The sequence below is a fragment of the Elephantulus edwardii genome, unplaced genomic scaffold (assembly GCF_000299155.1).
Source record: "Elephantulus edwardii isolate Elephantulus edwardi_28Jun2011 unplaced genomic scaffold, EleEdw1.0 scaffold00186, whole genome shotgun sequence".
NCBI lineage: Eukaryota > Metazoa > Chordata > Mammalia > Macroscelidea > Macroscelididae > Elephantulus > Elephantulus edwardii.
In genome coordinates, this window is record NW_006399936.1 from 2,620,202 (window position 1) to 2,637,670 (window position 17,469).

Below are 17,469 nucleotides of genomic sequence, written 5' to 3' on the forward strand. Positions count from 1 at the left end.
TCTTGGATCCTCATGCACGTTCTACAATAATGAACTACTAATAAAACCGTATTTGTCCTTATGGACTTGAGTTAGTTCACTTAGCATGATGCTCTCCAGTCCCTCCCAAGTTAGGTAGTAATTTACAAAATCATTGCTACTTCATGCTGCGTAGTATCCCATCGTGTGAATGTCTTATTATTTCTCAATCCATTCGATTGTGGTTGGACATTTGGGCTGTTTCCATGTTCTTTGCGACAGTGAAGAACGCTGCTATGAACATTGGTGTACTAACCTTAGGGTTTGAGGACTACAATTCCCAGAATGCCCTGCTCCTCTTCCAACCAGAGTGGGGAAAACGGTTACTCTCATGGGCGGGCCTGAGAGAGAAGATGTGTCCGGAAGAGAAAATGCGGTCGATGCCTCAGCGGAGTCGAATCAAAACCTTCGCTGATTGCACGGATGGTGATTGGATTACTTGGCGCCTATCTTTCAGTGGTGGGTATGTGATGGACAGCTGTAGTCACCAATGAAAATGTGGGATGTGCAGCCGGCCGGTGTGGGTGGGGCGAGGTTTTGACGCGCAGGCTTTTCGTCCAATGGGAAGCGGAATTCACTGGAGGGGGCCGGGCGAGACGAGGAGTTGGGTGTTTGCAGGCGCGGACTTGAGCGATGGCGGAACGTCTGAGGAAACGGGGTCGGTCTTCCCGAGGTGGCTGTGTGGGTCGGGGTGCCCGGGCTTCCCGGGGTGCTCGGAGTGCCCGGGGCGCTCGAGGCCATCGGGGTAGACGTTCTCAAGTTCAGCAGCCTCCCACCCTGGATTCGGACTTTGTGGATTTGATCAGCGACAGCGATGAGGATGTCCTGGAAGTCGAACCCGAGCGCGGGACCGCGGACCCGGCGGAGTCCCCGCTCCCCGTGTCCCCCGTGCCGGCCGCGCCCCGGGACGACAGCGACAGCGACAGCGACGGGGCGGGAGCGCCATCCGAAGGGACCGCGCGGATCGCGGTCAGGCGGCGGCCGCGGCTGCTGGATCCGGCGGAGGCCCCGGTGGTTCCCGTGTACTCGGAGAAGGTGACCCCGGGCCGGGGCGGGCGGGGAGAGGCTGGGCCGGGGTCGGGGAGCTGGGGTCGGGGGTCAGGGGTTGAAGCCAGGGATGCAGGACTCCTGGGGAGATGAAGGGCGTGGGATTCTCGGACAGGCGCCTTGGAGACCCCGGAAAGCGAAGGGACTGGGGGCAATCTGTAGTCGGGCTTTAAGTCTTAGTGTCCAGGGAGGGCTAGGCTTGGACCGCTGGGCGACAAGTGGCCACTTCCCGTCCACTGGCCGCTATGCGGGAGAAAGTTAGTCCATCCCTCCTTTGCAGCCTTGGAAACGCGATGGAGACGGACTCTAAATCGGAATCGACCAGAAGACAGTGGGGTTGGGGTTTGGGTTTGAGTCAGGGGACATCTGCTTTCCTTATCAGCGGGCGGGGAGAGGGAGAGGGATGGCTAGCGATTTAGAGAAAGCAAATAAACAACCCACAATATAAATGAAGGAAGCAGGATGTAATTGAAAGACTGTATGGAACACAGTGTGCACGCATGAGACACCATGCAAATGAATGGTAAAAATAGTAGCCTTTCTACAAAAGCGAAGAAGGAAGCCCCCGCCCCTCCCAAAACTGAAGCCAAAGCAAAGGCATTAAAGGCCAAGAAGGCATCTTGAAGGGCAGCCACAGCCCAAAAAATATCCACATGTCACCCACCTTCCCAGCGGCCTAAAACGCTGAGACTCCAAAGGCAGCCCAAATACCCCAGGAAGAGCGCCCCCAGGAGAAACAAGCTTGACCACTTGCTATCGTCAAAATTCCCCTCACCACTGAGTCAGCCCTGAAGAAGATAGAAAGTAACAATTGTGTTCATTGTGGATGTCAAGGCCAACAAGCATGCTCAGCTTGCTCCTGACTATGATGCTTTGGATGTTGCCAACAAAATTAGGATCATCTAAACTGAGTCCAGTGGGCTAATTCTAAATACAAATTTTTCCCACCAAAAAAAAACACAACACCAAACCAAACCCCCCTCCTCCCCCCCAAAAAAAGGAAAAAAAGCCAAATAAGCAAAAGCTCTTGGAATGGTGCCTGGGGACAGAGGGTGATGGATACCAGGCATGTGAAATTTGAGGAAACCTGCCAGGGCACCTGGTGGTGCAGTTCTGTAGAGAGCTGAGCTGGTTCGAATCCAGCAGTGGCCCAGCAGGAGAAATATGGGCAGTCTTCTCCTCTGCAGTTTCTAGACATCCCCCACCCCAAAACCTGTAGGAGGGTCAGCTATGAGTCAAAGGCAATGAGTTTGAGGGGTTTCTGTGGGTTTGGTTTTTTTTTTTTGGTTTTTTTTAGAGGAGCTTGACAGGTTCCCCAGGAAAGAGCTGTGGTGTCCACATCCTTAGGGAGGACTTTATAACTAGAGGAGGCCTGGGGGGAAGCGCACAAGGAGGAAGCCCCCTCCCGTTCTCTTTCAGTGGAAAGGGGACTTGGAACTGACCCTCCCACTCTTGGTCTTTGCAGGTGAAAAGCAGTCTCCGCCTCCTCCCAGCTCACATGCCCCTCCTGAAATGCTGCCCCCCAGAAGCTGAGGAAGGTAAGGAAGGGCTCCAGGGAGAGGAGCCAGCATTGGCCTTTTTGGGGAGACTTCTGGAGTTCATAGCCCTGTTCTCCGTTGACTGTAGAGGCTCAGAGACAGGCTTCAGAGAGCTCCAGGAAGCCTAGGTTAGAAACCACAGGGCTCAGGAATAGACTCACAGGCTGTGCCTTCCCTTCAACTCTAACAAGCACAGGTGTGCAGGTTTCCTGGTTTCCCCTCCAAAGATTCCGCTTCCCTAATCCTGGAGGCAATAATGCAAGAAAACAAATGAGTCTGTCTTGGAGAGGGTGAAACCAAGTATCTCTTTGGAGGTTAGGATTTTGAAGCTCCGCCTCACTTACTTTGGGCATGTGGCCAGGAGAGATCAGTCCTTGGAGAAGGACATCATGCTCAGAAGTGGGGACAGACAGCACAGGAGAGGAAGACCCCGGATGAGATAGATTGATACAGTGACTGACGCAATAGGAGTTGGTGTGTTGGAATTAGTGAGACTGGCTTAGGACAGGGAAGGGTTCGGAGCTGCTGCTGTACATCACAGGTGACTCATGGCACATAACAACAATATGTTATTAGGAGTAGGAGTGGCATCGACTTCCAAAACGACATGCGTCTGGAAACTCTATGAACTTTGATAAACGTTGATAGTTGTAGAGGGGCTTAAGGCCTTTTGTTCATAGGGTTGCTGAAGGCAATCAACAACAATCCTGGAGGGGATGAACATCCTATTACATCTGCAGTAAGTTTCTCCAGAAAATTCTGGATCTAGTAGGTGTTCCTTGAATTTTGTCAAGACTAAACTTTGTCTCCTCTCTGGGCATGTGATTTGTGCACATCACTCAAAAACAGCGAATGGGAATAATGAAGAAATTATTCCTAAAAGGGAGGAGATGCACACTTGTTCCTTGAAGGAGTATAGTAGAGTGACTTAGAGCACCGAGATAGGAGTCTGTTGGCTTGTGTAGCCTTGTGCAGATGACTTAATAATGTCTTAGTCCTGTGTCTCTAAGGGGCACTACTTGAACAGGTGGCAGTTTCTTTTGATCAGTTCCCCTCACCTACTGTGAGAAGTCATCAGGTAGTTTGAAACTAAAGTTGTCCACTTGTTTTCCACAAGTGCACCATTGCTCTCAATGTTTTTGGTTTCCTCATCAGAAAAATGAGGATAATGGTGGATCTGTGTGAATGATGAATCATGATTTTGGTGAGACTTAATAAGGAATAGTGCAAAGGATCATATAAAAGGTCTGTTCTCCTGAGGGCCCAGCAATGTTGAGCATCGCCTGGGAGCTTGTGAGAAATATGGACTCTTAGGCCCTTGAGAGTTCCTGTATTTAGCCAGGACAGAATTTTTAAACCTCATCACCACTGAGAGTTGTTTAGTGTATTGTTAGATGTTTAACAGGATCCTTGGGCTCTACCTACCATATCTCAGTCATGAAATTGTTGTTCTTAGAAGAACAACACAGCCCTTGGCTGAGCACCATTGAGCTGGGCTTTATTTGCATCGTTTCAGATTTGCAGTACTTTTTTTTTTTTAGAAGAAGAGACTCTAAAACTTGCACTAGAGCATCAGGAAGCCAAAACAAAGGGAAGAGATGCTGAAGTAAAAGAACTGAATGATTGATTTCAAAGGACATCTCAAGAAGACAAAGCAGTACTATAATGGCATGTGCAGAAAACTGGAATTGAAGAATAAAAAGGGGAGAACTTGCTCAGTGTTTCTCAAGCAGAAAAACAAATCCAAGCATCGAGTTGCCACTCGATGAAGAGTACTGAACACAGACAGCCAAAAAGAACAGATGGATATGTCTTGAAGAAAAGAACAGCCAGTGTGCTCCTTGGAGGCAAAGATGACATTTTGCTAGGAGAGGCCATTTCTTCGAAAGAAACATCGTGCTCAGGAAGATAGAGGGTTGGCAAAAGAGAGACCATGAATCAGATTGAGTGACACAGTGATTGCTGTAATGGGCTTGGATGTGTTAGAAATGTTGAGGATGACACAGGATAGGACAGGGTTCAGATCTGTTGTTGATAGGATATCTATGAGTTGTACTTGACTCTAGGCACCTACCAACAACAACGTTTTTATAATATATTGGTGACAAGTGAATAGATAAAAGTTTTTGTATGTTAGCATAAGAGCTGAGTGATTTAAAGATAGATGATAAACAAATTACAGTACCGTTGTTGCTATATGCTGTCAGGTTGACCACGTCTCACAGGAATCCAATGACCATCGGCTCTGATCCTTGTTTTGTCCTGACCCAACCCATTATCTCCAACATGTTTGACCCCTCTGCTGCATACAGTCAGTGTGTCAATATATCTTGTCAAGGGCCTTCATTTCTTGCACTGCCCCTTCACCTTTCCAAGCAAGATGTCCTTTTCCAAGACTGGCCCTTCCTAACAATATGCCAAACGTATGTGAGATAGAGTTTCACTGTCCTTGCCTCCAAGGAACACCCTGGTTTCACGTCCTTCAGGACAGACCTGTTTGCTCTCTTAGAGTACTAGTCAGGAAGTCAAAAAGTGTGTTACGTTGGGAAATTCTCAGTTTAACGACTGAGATACACCTAATACATGCAAGCCACAGTATTTTCACCTTTTTCACATACACCTGAAAGTTGGACAGTTAATAAGGAAGCTCGAAGAAGAATCAGTGCCTTTAAATTGTGGTGTCGTTGAAGAGTACTGACCATACATACCAAGGGCTGGCAAAATCACAAGTCTTGGAGAAGAGCAATGTGGATACTCCTTAGTGTCAAAGATGGTGAGACCTCATCTTACATGTCTTGGGCATGCTATCAAGAGGGGCCAGGCCTCGGGAGAAGACATCATGCTGGGAAAGGTGGAGGGTCATCAGAAGAGGAAGACTTCCAGGGACTTGGATTGACACAGCGTAGCAGTGCGCTTGAGTATGTTGGGGATTGTCGGGATGACACAGGATAAAGCAAGGTTCTTATCTGTTGCTTTTAGGGTTCCTGGGAAACTAGTTGACTTGAAAGCACCTATCAACAACCACTTCATGAAGAACGATGTCCTTCTCTGGGTACTGGTCTCTCCTGATTGTTGTTGTAATGTGCCATTGAGTCGCTTGCAACTCATAGCAACCCTATGTATAACAGCCCTAAACCGTGTTCTGTCCTGTACCAACTTCACTGTCCCCGACACACCTACCCCTATTACCCCAGTCAGTGATTCAATCCACCTCATAGAGGGTCTTCCTCTCCTGCGCAGTCCCTCCACCCTTCCAAGCATGATGTCACCTCTACAAGGACAAGTCCCTCCTTACAACATGTCCAAAGTATGTCAGACGAAGCCTCAGAATCCTTCCCTCCAAGGAGCAGCCTGGTTTAACCCTCTCTAGGATGAACCTGTTCGTTTTCTTCGCAGTCCTTGATACATTCAGTACTCTTCTCCAGCACCACAGCTCAAAGGCATCAATTCTCATTCTATCCTCCCTGATAACATGTCTAAAGTATTCGAGACATGGTCTCTTTCTAGTTCTGTTTGCAAGAAACTGATTCCAAGTTCCTTACAAAATGACTACTAATTCCAAGACAGATTTGTTCGTTTTCCTGACAGCCCGTGGTAGTTTCATATCCTTTGCTAACACTTTAATTCAGGGACATTGATTCATCACCTTTCCTTCTTCATTATCTGGCTTTTGCTTGCATGTGAGACATGGTTTGCAAATGGTAGTACACAGACGAGCCCATATAGGTCTTAAAAGAGTGTAATGCTCAAGGCAGACATTTTCTTAGTAGTTAAGCTGTTTGGTTTTAAGAAGATTTTAGGGGTTATTTTTGGTTCAAGATTTAAAGATTATCTCAGAGCACTAGTTTCAAGGGTTTATCCAATCTTCATGGTTCCAGAAAGCCTGGGTTCAGGAGAATTTGAAGTTCACTATACCCCTACTTTTTTTCTAAAAATTTATAATTCTAGTGTAAATACTTAAGAATGAAGCATGACCATGAAAAATGTGTAAAATGGCACAAACTGAACTTCTGTTGGTAAAATAACATATTAAAAAATCATGCCTCAGTAGCCTAGTTTCCTAGGAACCTTTCTTCAGTTATTTTTTCCTTCAATTTCTTTTTTTTTCCTTGTGTACCATTGAATTGGATCTGACTGGCTCAGGAGGAGATTGTCCCCCTTCTCTAGTGGAGCATCTGGTGGATTTGAACTGTGCACCTTCAGGATCGCAGCACAGCTTCTTGCCACTAGACCACCAGAGCTCCCTTCCTTCAACTTCTCTAAGATGTATCCACTTACTTTTGATCAGGATTCTTCTATGGAATCTTTGATAAAAATGTTCAGTTGTGGTTGCCAGTCACCATCCAGTTCCTCTGGTCTGAAGACAGAGGAAGCACTTAGTTGTTCACGGAAGCAATAAGCCGCATAGTCCATATCCTTCTCCTATTCTTGACTCTTCTTCCTGTGTTGCTCCAGGTAAATAGAAACCAGTTAGGGTTTTGATGGCTGCCTGCAAGCCTTTAAGGCCCCAGGTACTGTGTAAGGAACTAGGAAATAGAATTGAAGGATTGAATATGTGATAAAGCCATTTACCTGGGATGTCTGTCCAATGTAGTTATGACCCTAAACCTCCAGACCACTTGTAGTACACTACAGTGGATTGCTAGGGTTTTTTTAGCTATTCTTTTTGTAACTCTTAACACTAAGGTGCCATCACTGGTTAGGACTAAATAAATGTCACAGGTTCTTGGCCCCCAAGCAATTTGCAAATGACATCAATGAGGTATGTGGCCCCTTTTAGGGTGGGACCTTGCAGATAAGGCCGTAGAATGCTCATCTGTCATCCTGTCGTCAGCGTGAAGAGCCAGAACATGCAGTGCACCCTCTGGACTTGAGTGCCCAGGCTGAACCAGAGGCAGAACACCAGAGAGGGCGTGTGGTGGCACAGGACGAAATAGTGGCCACATGGCCACAGAAGTGGAAGAAAGAGAATGGAGTTGGCTTCTTCAGGCCTTTGTCAGAAAGACCCACAGAGCTTGAGCTGGGTGTTGTTGAGCCTGGGCTTACTGGCAGAGTTGGGGATGGCCCTGGGCACATTATTGGCAGAGGTACAAGTTTGGTAAACTTTACCTGAGCAAGAAAGACTAGGGCTGGACATTGAGGCCAAGGGTCAGAGAGAGGCCTGCCTTTTTACTGTTTTAACATTTCATAAGGCCCCGTTTATTTACTTTGTCTTTTGGAATTTGTACTTTTGTAATTATATTTGATAATCTATTGTTAAAAGCTATGCTTGTGAGCATTACCCTTGCTTTTTTTCTAAGAGTTTTATGATTTTTGTTTGTGCAATTTAGGTCCTTAGTTTATTTTTTTATTTAATTTTTTTAATATGGCATGAGGCATAGATCTGCTTTTCTTTTTCTGCTTGTGAAATTGAGTGGAGTTAGCACCTGTTCTGGAATGAATTATTGAGGGGTTTGATGAGAAGAAAAAAAAATGTGTGTATGTGTGTGTGTGTATACCATCATCTGATCTGACTGGTACAGGAGGAGATTGTCCCTCCTTCTCCAGCAGAGCATCTGGTGGATTCATACTGTGCCTCTGGGATTGCAGTGCAGCTTCTTGCCACTAGGTGACCAGAGCTCGCCAAGAAAAAAAAAATTTTAAAAAAATGTGTTATGTGTCCCCTCATTGCTGTCAGAACCTCCTTGCTGTGGAACCAACTCCTAACTGCCAATCCAGCCAGGGCTGTAAATGGCACAGAAAGAAATTGACTACAGATGTGAAGTTCTTCTGGAAGTCTACATTGACTTCTCTTTGGCTTCACTTTATTTTCCTTGGGCTAACCACCTTTCATTCTCTCCCTGCCTCTGCATTAGATATGGAAATAGCAGATTCTAACAATTCCCAACCTAAGGACCCCTCATCCCCAGATAGTCCTTGGAAAAAGAAGCTGAGGCGTAAAGTTGGAGAAGAGGAGAAGGTGTATATGTGAGTAAGACAGGGTAATTGAGCCTTTTGAGCTGGAACAGGGGTAGTGGGGAAGGCTTAGGTGGGTAGGACGCTGGGGTAGGTGCTGGAGTGATGAGCAGGGAGGCAGGGACTCTTGAGGGCTTGGGGGGTGCTGGAGTGGTAAGGAGAAGGGAGGCAGGGACTGTTGAGGCTCGAGGGAAGTGAGGCTCTTCGATGAGGAGGTGGCCCACCCCTGAGGATGACAGTGAATCTTTCTAGGTGATCATGGAGTATTTCATCTTCGTGTCCATGGTTAATGATTCAGCCCTGAAGACAGCCTGTGTGTTCCAGTTCTGCTGTCTCTTCTCTATCTCTGTGCTTTAGCTTCCCTGTGTGTAAAATAAGGGTCATAGCAATATCTGTATTAGAGAGCTGCTGAGTAGATTGCCTGAGTCAAAATTCACAGTATATGCTCCGTCTGTGTCTGTTGGACATGAACTTGAGAAGTAACTTAATTTAAAAATGTGGCCATTTGTTTCCTAATATGTGGGTTATATAAATACAAGAATAACTTGTATCTTCTCTGTTCTGCACTTACTCCTGTCTTCTAGTTCAGCCTATGCTGTTAGAACATGCCTCCACTCTCCCACTGGCTCCTGAAGGTCCATCTCCCCTGATAAGGAAAGGCTGGGCTCTTTCCTCTGCCTCCATCTCACTCCTCTCCTCTCTGTAGGTTCCAGGACGTGTCTCCTCTGCCCCCACCTCCACCAAGGACCAAAAGCAGGAAGCATTCAAGGGCACTCCAGAAGTTAAGGTGCAAAGGCAGGGTTTATGGTTGGAGGAGGGGACCGTCCGAGAGAGTCGCTGACCCCCAACTCCCCTCTGCACTTCAGGGAAGTGAACAAGCGCCTCAAAGATCTTCGTTCGTGCCTGAGTCCCAAAGAGCGCCGGGGTCAAAAATGCCAGGGTCAGGAGGAAGATGATGTGGTCCTGGTGGAGGGCCCCGTCCTCCCAGATAGCCCTCGGCTCTTACCACTCAAAATTCGGTGCCGGGCTGACCTGGTCAGATTGCCTGTCCAAATGGTGAGCACCCTTTTGTCTCCCAGACAGCCCACTGTAGCTTCATTTCTTTATGTTACTTGCCTGGATTCTTCAGTTTACAGAATTCTATACCTTGTTGGGTCAATATGAAGCAAACAGCTAAGAAGCTCACTGTCTAAGGCTAAAAGTTGTGTTTGGGATGGTGGTGGTAGGGCGAGGATTGCACAGATTAAAGCAGAAAGTTTCCTCTTTGTTTCTTCCCCCTGTTCAGTCGGAACCCCTAAAGAGCGTGGTGGACCACATGGCTTCCCACGTTGGGGTATCTCCTGGCAGGATCCTCTTGCTTCTTGGAGAGACAGAGCTGTCCCCTACTGCCACCCCAAGGACCCTGAAGCTTGGAGTGGCTGACATCATTGGTGAGAGAATGGTGGAGGGAGGGAGGAGTGTGGCCTTGAGGCTGTGCTAGGGGAAGGGCCTACCAGACCTGTTCTGGGGCCCCCTGCTTCCAGCCCCTTACTTAGGCTTGGTTTCTTGACTTGCCTCCTGCAGACTGTGTGGTGCTAGCAAGTTCTCCAGAGAGTGAAGAGACAGCTCAGCAACTCCAGCTGCGGGTGCAGGGGAAGGAGAAACATCAGACAATGGAAGTGTCCCTGTCCCCGGTGAGTAGGAGAGCTGATTTCCTTGCCCCTGACCTGTTCCTCTGTGTCCCTCATTGTCGGGTAGTTCAGGACAGGTTTCTCCTCATCCTGATAGAGGAGACACTGCCTTACACACTCCTGCGGTCCCACTCACCCCAGATAGTGGGGAGAGCCCTGGGGGTTAATTCCTACTCCCTTCTCTACTCCTTCCTCTGCTCTTTCTTTTATAGTTAAAATGGGAATAGTAACCAATAAAAGCTAGGTAGGTAGCAATAGGTAGATGAGTGTCTTTAGTTCACTTCAGATTAAAATAACTGAAGATGGTTCTCTTCCTTTATTGTTAGTCTGATAGCTCTTGTGGGTACTGTCCAAAGTGACAGCCACACTTTGAAGTGCTAGGTCCTGTGAGACTGCTTCACTCACCTAGGATATTGTCTAACTTTCACCACAGTCCACATGGGAAAGCTCTCTTATTGCCCTCATTTGGCAAGTGAGGAAATGGGTTCAGAGAGGTGGAGTCACTTGTCTAAGGTCACATTGCTGTTATGTGAGAGAGTCTGGCGTCCAGATCCAGTCATTCTCACTCCACAGCCTGAATCCATTTTCTTGAGGAGACTGAGGCTTGGACAACCTTTCTTTTTTTCTTTTTTAATTTATTATTAATTTCAATGAAAATTTACAGAGACTTTGAATTTCCATTCATTCATTGTTGCACTTTTCTCCCCTCCCAACCCTCCCCCTTAGTACACTACCCTCTTGGAAAAGTAAAATTCTTTAATTGTTTTACAGTCCCTCCCCCCGAGTCCACTCCACTGTGCAGCCTTTGCTCTGGACTCCCGTCATGATGATATCTAATCACATATCCCATTTAAACAGTTTTCTCCCTCATCTGTTTCAATGCAGTATACGTTGTTGAACCCATCTTTCTCAGTCTCCCCCCAACCCCAATGTCAGTCCTGTTTTACAACAGTGGTACTATGCAGTATTTGTCCCTTTGTGACTGAGATATTTCACTCAGCATAATGTCCTCCAAGGTCACCCATTTTGAATAATATTTCATGAGTTCCTTGTTTTTCAATGCATAGTATTCCTTTGTGTGAATATACCACAGCTTCTCTATCCATTCATTTGTTGATGGGCACTTAGGTTGTTTCTAACTCCTTGCTATTGTGAACAAAGCTGCGATAAACATGGATGTGCATATATCTCCTTGGATGTCAGTTATGGTCTCTTTGGGGTATATTCCCAGTTGTGGAATTGCTGGGTCAAATGGTATCTCTATTTGCAACTTTTTGAGAAAGCGCCATACCACCTTCCACGGTGGTTGCACCATTTTACACTCCCACCAACAGTGAATAAGGGTTCCAGTTTCTCCACAATCTCACCAGCATTGGAGAACCTTTCTAACCTGGAACCTATATACCTAATCTTCTTAAGGAATCAGGTGCAGAGAGAGGATGGGACTCATCCCACTTTCCCAGAGGCAGTGGCTCCACAAGTACAGGAACTGCCTTTCCTTCTTTGGAACTCTTAACTTCCCTGATTGGTCCCTTTTCCGCCTTGTCCCAGTTCTCTGTTGATCCCTCAGAGTCTCCCTTCCTACCTTGCCTTATGTACATTTTCTCCTCCACTCAGGATTCTCCCCTCAAAATCCTCATGGCTCGCTACGAGGAGGCCATGGGGCTCTCGGGATGCCAGCTTGCTTTCTTCTTTGATGGAATGAAGCTTTCAGGCAAGGAGTTGCCAGCCGATCTGGGTATGGAATCCGGGGACCTCATTGAGGTCTGGGGCTGAAGGCCCTCTCCCTGTCCAGGCGCCCAGGCTAGACTCAGGGAGAACACCTGCCCCTCTTTATCGAACTTGACCTGCTGGAGTCCTGGAGCAAATGGAGAGGACATCTCCTCAGGTTAAAGCAAAATCAAGGAGCGACTTTTGTTTTTCCTGCTGACTTTGCTTTCCAGCCACTGACTGCCGCCTGGTTGGTCACAGGTGGTCACGCCTGCCCCTTTCTTGAGTTGAGTTTTCCAACCTCCAAGGACATGGAGAGAGGCATCCCTCCATCACTGCCCTTTCCTTTATCAAAATGTTTGTTCTCTGACACTTTGTTTACATTTAAATAAGGGTTAAATTTGGGATTCGAGACCTGGGATTTATGCTATGACTAGGACCATAACTTCGATTTGGCTGTGTGGTGGGTGCTTTGCTGGTGGTGCTTACCCTGATGGGGTGCCTCGCCTCACCGGAGTTCATGCACAGGCAGAGACGTGCATGTTTTTTGTAACGAATGTAAGTGGGGGTTCGCTCAGCCTTGGTGTCTCGTCCTCCCGAGGGGCTTTTCCAGCCTCCCTTCCTGGTGCACACACACCACTGTTTTGGATCCGAGGTTGCAGTCTTAGAGCTTTTCCCCCTTTTGCATGCCATTCTCTCCCATAAGCACCCACTCGAATGCTTTTGTTGTGTGTCTCTGGATATGAATGTTGTCTTGTAAAACGCCATGTTCTGTGTGTATGCTTCTAATATCCATGTGTCATCTGTTATGCTGTTTCTTTGTCACTCAACATGTATTTCCTGGTTTTGTTTACCCTGTGTCTGTCCCATTGTTTTGGACTCAGCTGTCTGGTATCCACAGGCGGCCCCAGGTGCATTTTTACTTCTCCATTCCCTTCAGCGGTGGAAACCTGGGTGCCTCCAACTCTTGAGCACCAAACACAAGGCTAAGTGTCCTCTTATGTGTCCTCCCTCTCCTAGACAGACCTGAACACTTCGCTGGTATAGGTACCACCCCCAGGAGAGGATTTTGGCTCATAATATCACTATGGTTCCACCAGAATTTTTTTTCTTACATTTTTTCCCCCAGAATTTTCTTCAGAAAAGTAATTGCTCTTCCTTGCCAAGGCCCCTCCTCCCTTCTCATCTCACATGTGCCAGTCAGCTTTTCAAGCTTCCCTTTCTGTGAATGGCTCCTTTTTTTTTTCTTCCCCGTTTTTTTAAAAATGGGTAACCCAGCTTTTTTATGAGTTTTCACAGGAGCCACTTGTCTATTCCTGAGCAATATTTCAGACATTTCAGACAACTTTTTCAGAATGCCCTTGACTTTGTACATCTGTAGGTCTATAGGTGTCCTTCAACAGAGCAGAAATTGTTAGCATCTGTGAATTCACTATTTTGCCATATAGTCTGTTGCCTTGTAGTTTCTTCTTTAAATGCAGTAAGATATTTTGCATTTTCTGATGTTAACGATAAAATGGCTAATTATTTTCCTGTCTATTTAGGCGACTAAACGAGGCTGCAGTCCTGCTGGCTTCAGTGGCAGCAGTTCTGAGTGGTCAGGTGCCTGCTCTGCTTGGTCAATGCTGGGCTTTATAGGTTGCTGTATATTTTGGATATTGTTCCTGTTTTTAATCCATTTGAAATGCAGCTTTATGAGATCCATGTTGTTTCCGCCATGGAGTGAGCCAGTTTTCTCAGTGCTATCTACTAAAAATGAGCCATAGTCATTGATTCTCCAGTGAGACGTAATTGTAGCAAAAGTACGTCAGTATAGGAGGTTTTTTTATAATGTGGCAATATAGAAAGAAACCTTTATAATATTTAAATAACCCATGAAATGGTGTATCTCCCCACACTTCAGATTTTCTTTAGGTCTGTTAATAAATTTGAACATCTTGAAGTTAATTATTAAATTTCAGCAAAATAAATGGAATATATTCAACTTACGTATTCTTGAGATTTTTTTTTTCTTTGGTCGTCCTCACATGATCTCCACTAAAACCCCTATTAGGAGCTCTGGTGGCCTAGTGCTATGAAGCTATACTAGAATCCCAGAAGCGCGCAGTTTGATTTAATCCACAAACTGCTTCATGGAAGAAGGATGGGTAACCTCCTCCTGTGTGATTTACTGCTGAAAATCCTGCTGTTTTGTTTGTTTTAAACTGTGAAATATCACTTAACCTGGGCAGGGTATGGGAAGAATTGTTGTTTGTTGTTGATTGCCATCCAGTCCACTCTGCTAGTCTAGCACGACTCATAGCAACCCTGTGAACAAAAGACCTGAAGCCTTTCTATAACTATCGTTTCTCAAAGTACATAGTTTCCAGAGGCATGTTGTTTAGAAAGTGGATGCCACTTCTGCTTCCAAATCTATCATTTGACATCCCGGTGCCACAAGGTTCAGCGTCACAGCAACCCCAGGTTACCTCAGTACAGTACATTGACAGAAGAGTGCTGTACCACTTAGAAGAATGTTCTTCCAAAGTGTAATAACAACCTTTTAAGTACAAAGGCCCTCCCCGAGGTCTTGTTGACTCTAAACCAATATAATATGTTGTTGCTGTTTAGTGGCCTGTGACCTATAGCGATCCTACGTACAGCAGCTCTAAAGCCTTCCCTGTCCTGAGTCAGTCTCACTGGGGGGTTGGTGTGTCGGAATTAGTGAGGTGGTGAAAATCACGTTAAAAAAGAATTGCATTTCTTCGGTAATGAGAGATTGTTCATCCTTTCCCATATCTGAAAGCCTTTTGTTGATCATTCAAAAACTCCAGTTTGGAAGACTGACACTTTAAAGCACTTTTACTTGATACCTGGATCTTCATCCTCAGAGCAATCCAGTGAGGTAGGTGTTACCGTGATTTCCATTTCACTTTCTAAACTTCCAGAAATTTAGAAAAATTAATTAAGGGGCCTCAGAGCCCAGAGCCACAAATTACAGAGCCAGATGTAAAAACTCATGTAGGTCTAATACTTAATTAGGTCAGCCTTTCTCATAATGTTCATGTAAATCACCTAGAGTGCTTGTATAAAATGTGGACTCTGGTTCAGCAGCCCTGGGGTGAGGCCTGAGACTAAGGTGCACCTGATACAGGCCATGGTCTTTGCAATCACTTGTTATGCATCAGAGAGCTGGACAATGACTAGGGAGGACAGAAGGAGAATTGATGCCTTTGAGCTGTGGTGCTGGAGAAGAGTATTGAATATACCATGACTGCCAAGAAAACAAACAGATTCATCCTGGAGAGGATTAAACCAAGCAACTCCTTGGAGGCAAGGATTCTGGGGCTTCGTCTGACATACTTTGGGCATGTTGCAAGGAGGGACAGGTCCTTGGAAAGGGACATCATGCTTGGGAGGGTGGAGGGACGGTGCAAGAGGGGAGGACCCTCTATGAGGTAGATTGATTCAGTGACTGGGGTAATCAAGATGGGTGTGTCAGAGGCAGTGTGATTGGCACAGGATAGAGCAGGGTTTATATTACATAGGGTTGTACATAGGGTCGCTATGAGTCGCAAATGACTCGACGGCACATAACAACAACAATAAGCTCCAATGTGCTGCAGATGCTGCTGGCCCAGGGACTACACTTCGAGTAGGAAGATACTATTTTGCCTTTGTCTGTAGTCTTCCACCTTTGACGCCTTTAATTTTCTCATCTCTGCCTCCTGCTCTACATTAGTGGTCACTTTCTCCATGAAGCCACCACCCACAGGATGGGCCACGACTTTGTGTGATCCGCCTGAACCTGGAATAGAGGTCTGACTCAGCACACACTGTTAAATTCATCAGTCTTTATACAGTGCTAGACTGTAAGCTCTTGAAACCACATACCTTATCTTGTCCTCAAAGATCTCTGATTTAGTGACAAGTGGGAGCTCCCTAAAAAATGTTTCCAAATTAATATCTATGCTTCTTGTCTCAAAGAATCCCACCACCATCCATCTTGTTACATGAGGCAGAAACCTATAATTCAGTCTACTGTATTTTTACACAAATAATACATTTAAGGGGTTTTTTTGCAAATGGAGCAGATTACTTGCAGATTATAGTTTCTTTTGCATCGTGTGGATTCTATTTACATGGGTGTGTTATTTGCAAAAGAAAAATTAAATAGGAGAGTCTTGACACTTCTTTCTCCTCCCATTTTCCACTCCATCGCCAAGTCAGTGGCCTCAGATCACTGCCAATCAGTTCACTTCTCTTTTGCCCATTCTCTAATGCCTGCACCCTAGTGCAGTGCAGTTCCCTCTGGCCTCTGTGGACCCATCTGGCAGTGATCTCAAATGCAATTAAGATTTCCAAATGAAGATCTTTAGCTTAGGGCGGGTCCTATGTATCCTGGCTGCCTCCTGCTTTTCCCAGCTTCCCCTTTCTGCTCCACTGTCAGATCCTGTGTCTATCAGGCATTCATTCTTCTGTGGCAGGGCCTTTACACATCCTCCTCTTTGCCTGGAGTGTTCTTGTTTTTGTAACCTAGTTAACTATTCCTCACCTTCCACCTTGGAGCTCAAGGAGCTCTTCCCTGAGAAATCCTCAGCTCCTCCCCACACCCCATCATGTTAGATCTCTCTTTTCTAGGTCATCATAGAATGAATTGTGTCCTGTAAAAATGCTGTTATGTGCTGTTGAGTAGCCTACGACTCATAGCGACCCTTATGTACAACAGCTCTAAACCCTGCTCTATCCTGGACCAATCTCATTGTCTCCAACACAGCTACCCCCATTACCCCCGTCACTGAATCAATCCATCTTATAGAGGGTCTTCCTCTCCTGCAGTGTCCCTCCACCCTCCCAAACATGACATCTCTCTCCAAGGACTGGTCCCCCCTTACAACATGTCCAAAATATGTCAGACAAAGCTTCAGAATCCTTGCCTACAAGGAGCAGCCTGGTTTAACCTAGGACAAACCTGTTTGTTTTCTTAGCAGTCCATGGTATATCAATACTCTTCTCCAGCACTACAGCTCAAAGGCACCAATTCTCCTTTTATCATCCTTAGTCACTGTTCATCTCTCTGACTCATAACAAGTAACTAACTACAAAGACTATGGCCTGTATCAGGCACTCCAGAGTGACATCATTGCTCTTCAGTACTTTGGAGAGGTCTCTAACAGCACATTTTTCCATCACAATACATCTTTTAATTTCCTGGCTGCTGGTGCCACGAGTGTTGATTGTGGAGCCAAGCAAACTAAAGCTGTTAACAATCTCAGTCTCCACCATCTATAATGACGCTACCAATTGGCCCTGTGGTGAGACTCTTTGTTTTCTTGATATTGAGCCTCAAACCATATTAAAGGCTGCATTCCTTAACTTTTCTTCAATGCTTCAGGTCGTCCTCAGTTTTGGCAAGCAGGGTTGTGTCATCTGCATAGCGCAGATTGTTGATGAATCTTCCTCCAGTCCTGATGCCACATTTCTCCTCATAGAGCCCAGCCTCTGTTCTGCATATAGATTGAGAAGATAGGGAGATAGGACACATATATGTA

General features: G+C 46.1%; 1 protein-coding gene across 1 annotated transcript; it reads left to right on the forward strand.

The window, feature by feature from the left end:
- Positions 1–651: 651 nt before the first annotated feature.
- Positions 652–12,004, forward strand: NFATC2IP (nuclear factor of activated T-cells, cytoplasmic, calcineurin-dependent 2 interacting protein). Its single transcript, XM_006896570.1, has 8 exons — positions 652–1,053; positions 2,531–2,603; positions 8,459–8,570; positions 9,265–9,345; positions 9,425–9,614; positions 9,844–9,988; positions 10,122–10,231; positions 11,846–12,004. Exons 1-8 carry the CDS (start codon positions 652–654, stop codon positions 12,002–12,004), a joined length of 1,272 nt encoding a protein of 423 aa, XP_006896632.1.
- Positions 12,005–17,469: the final 5,465 nt, after the last annotated feature.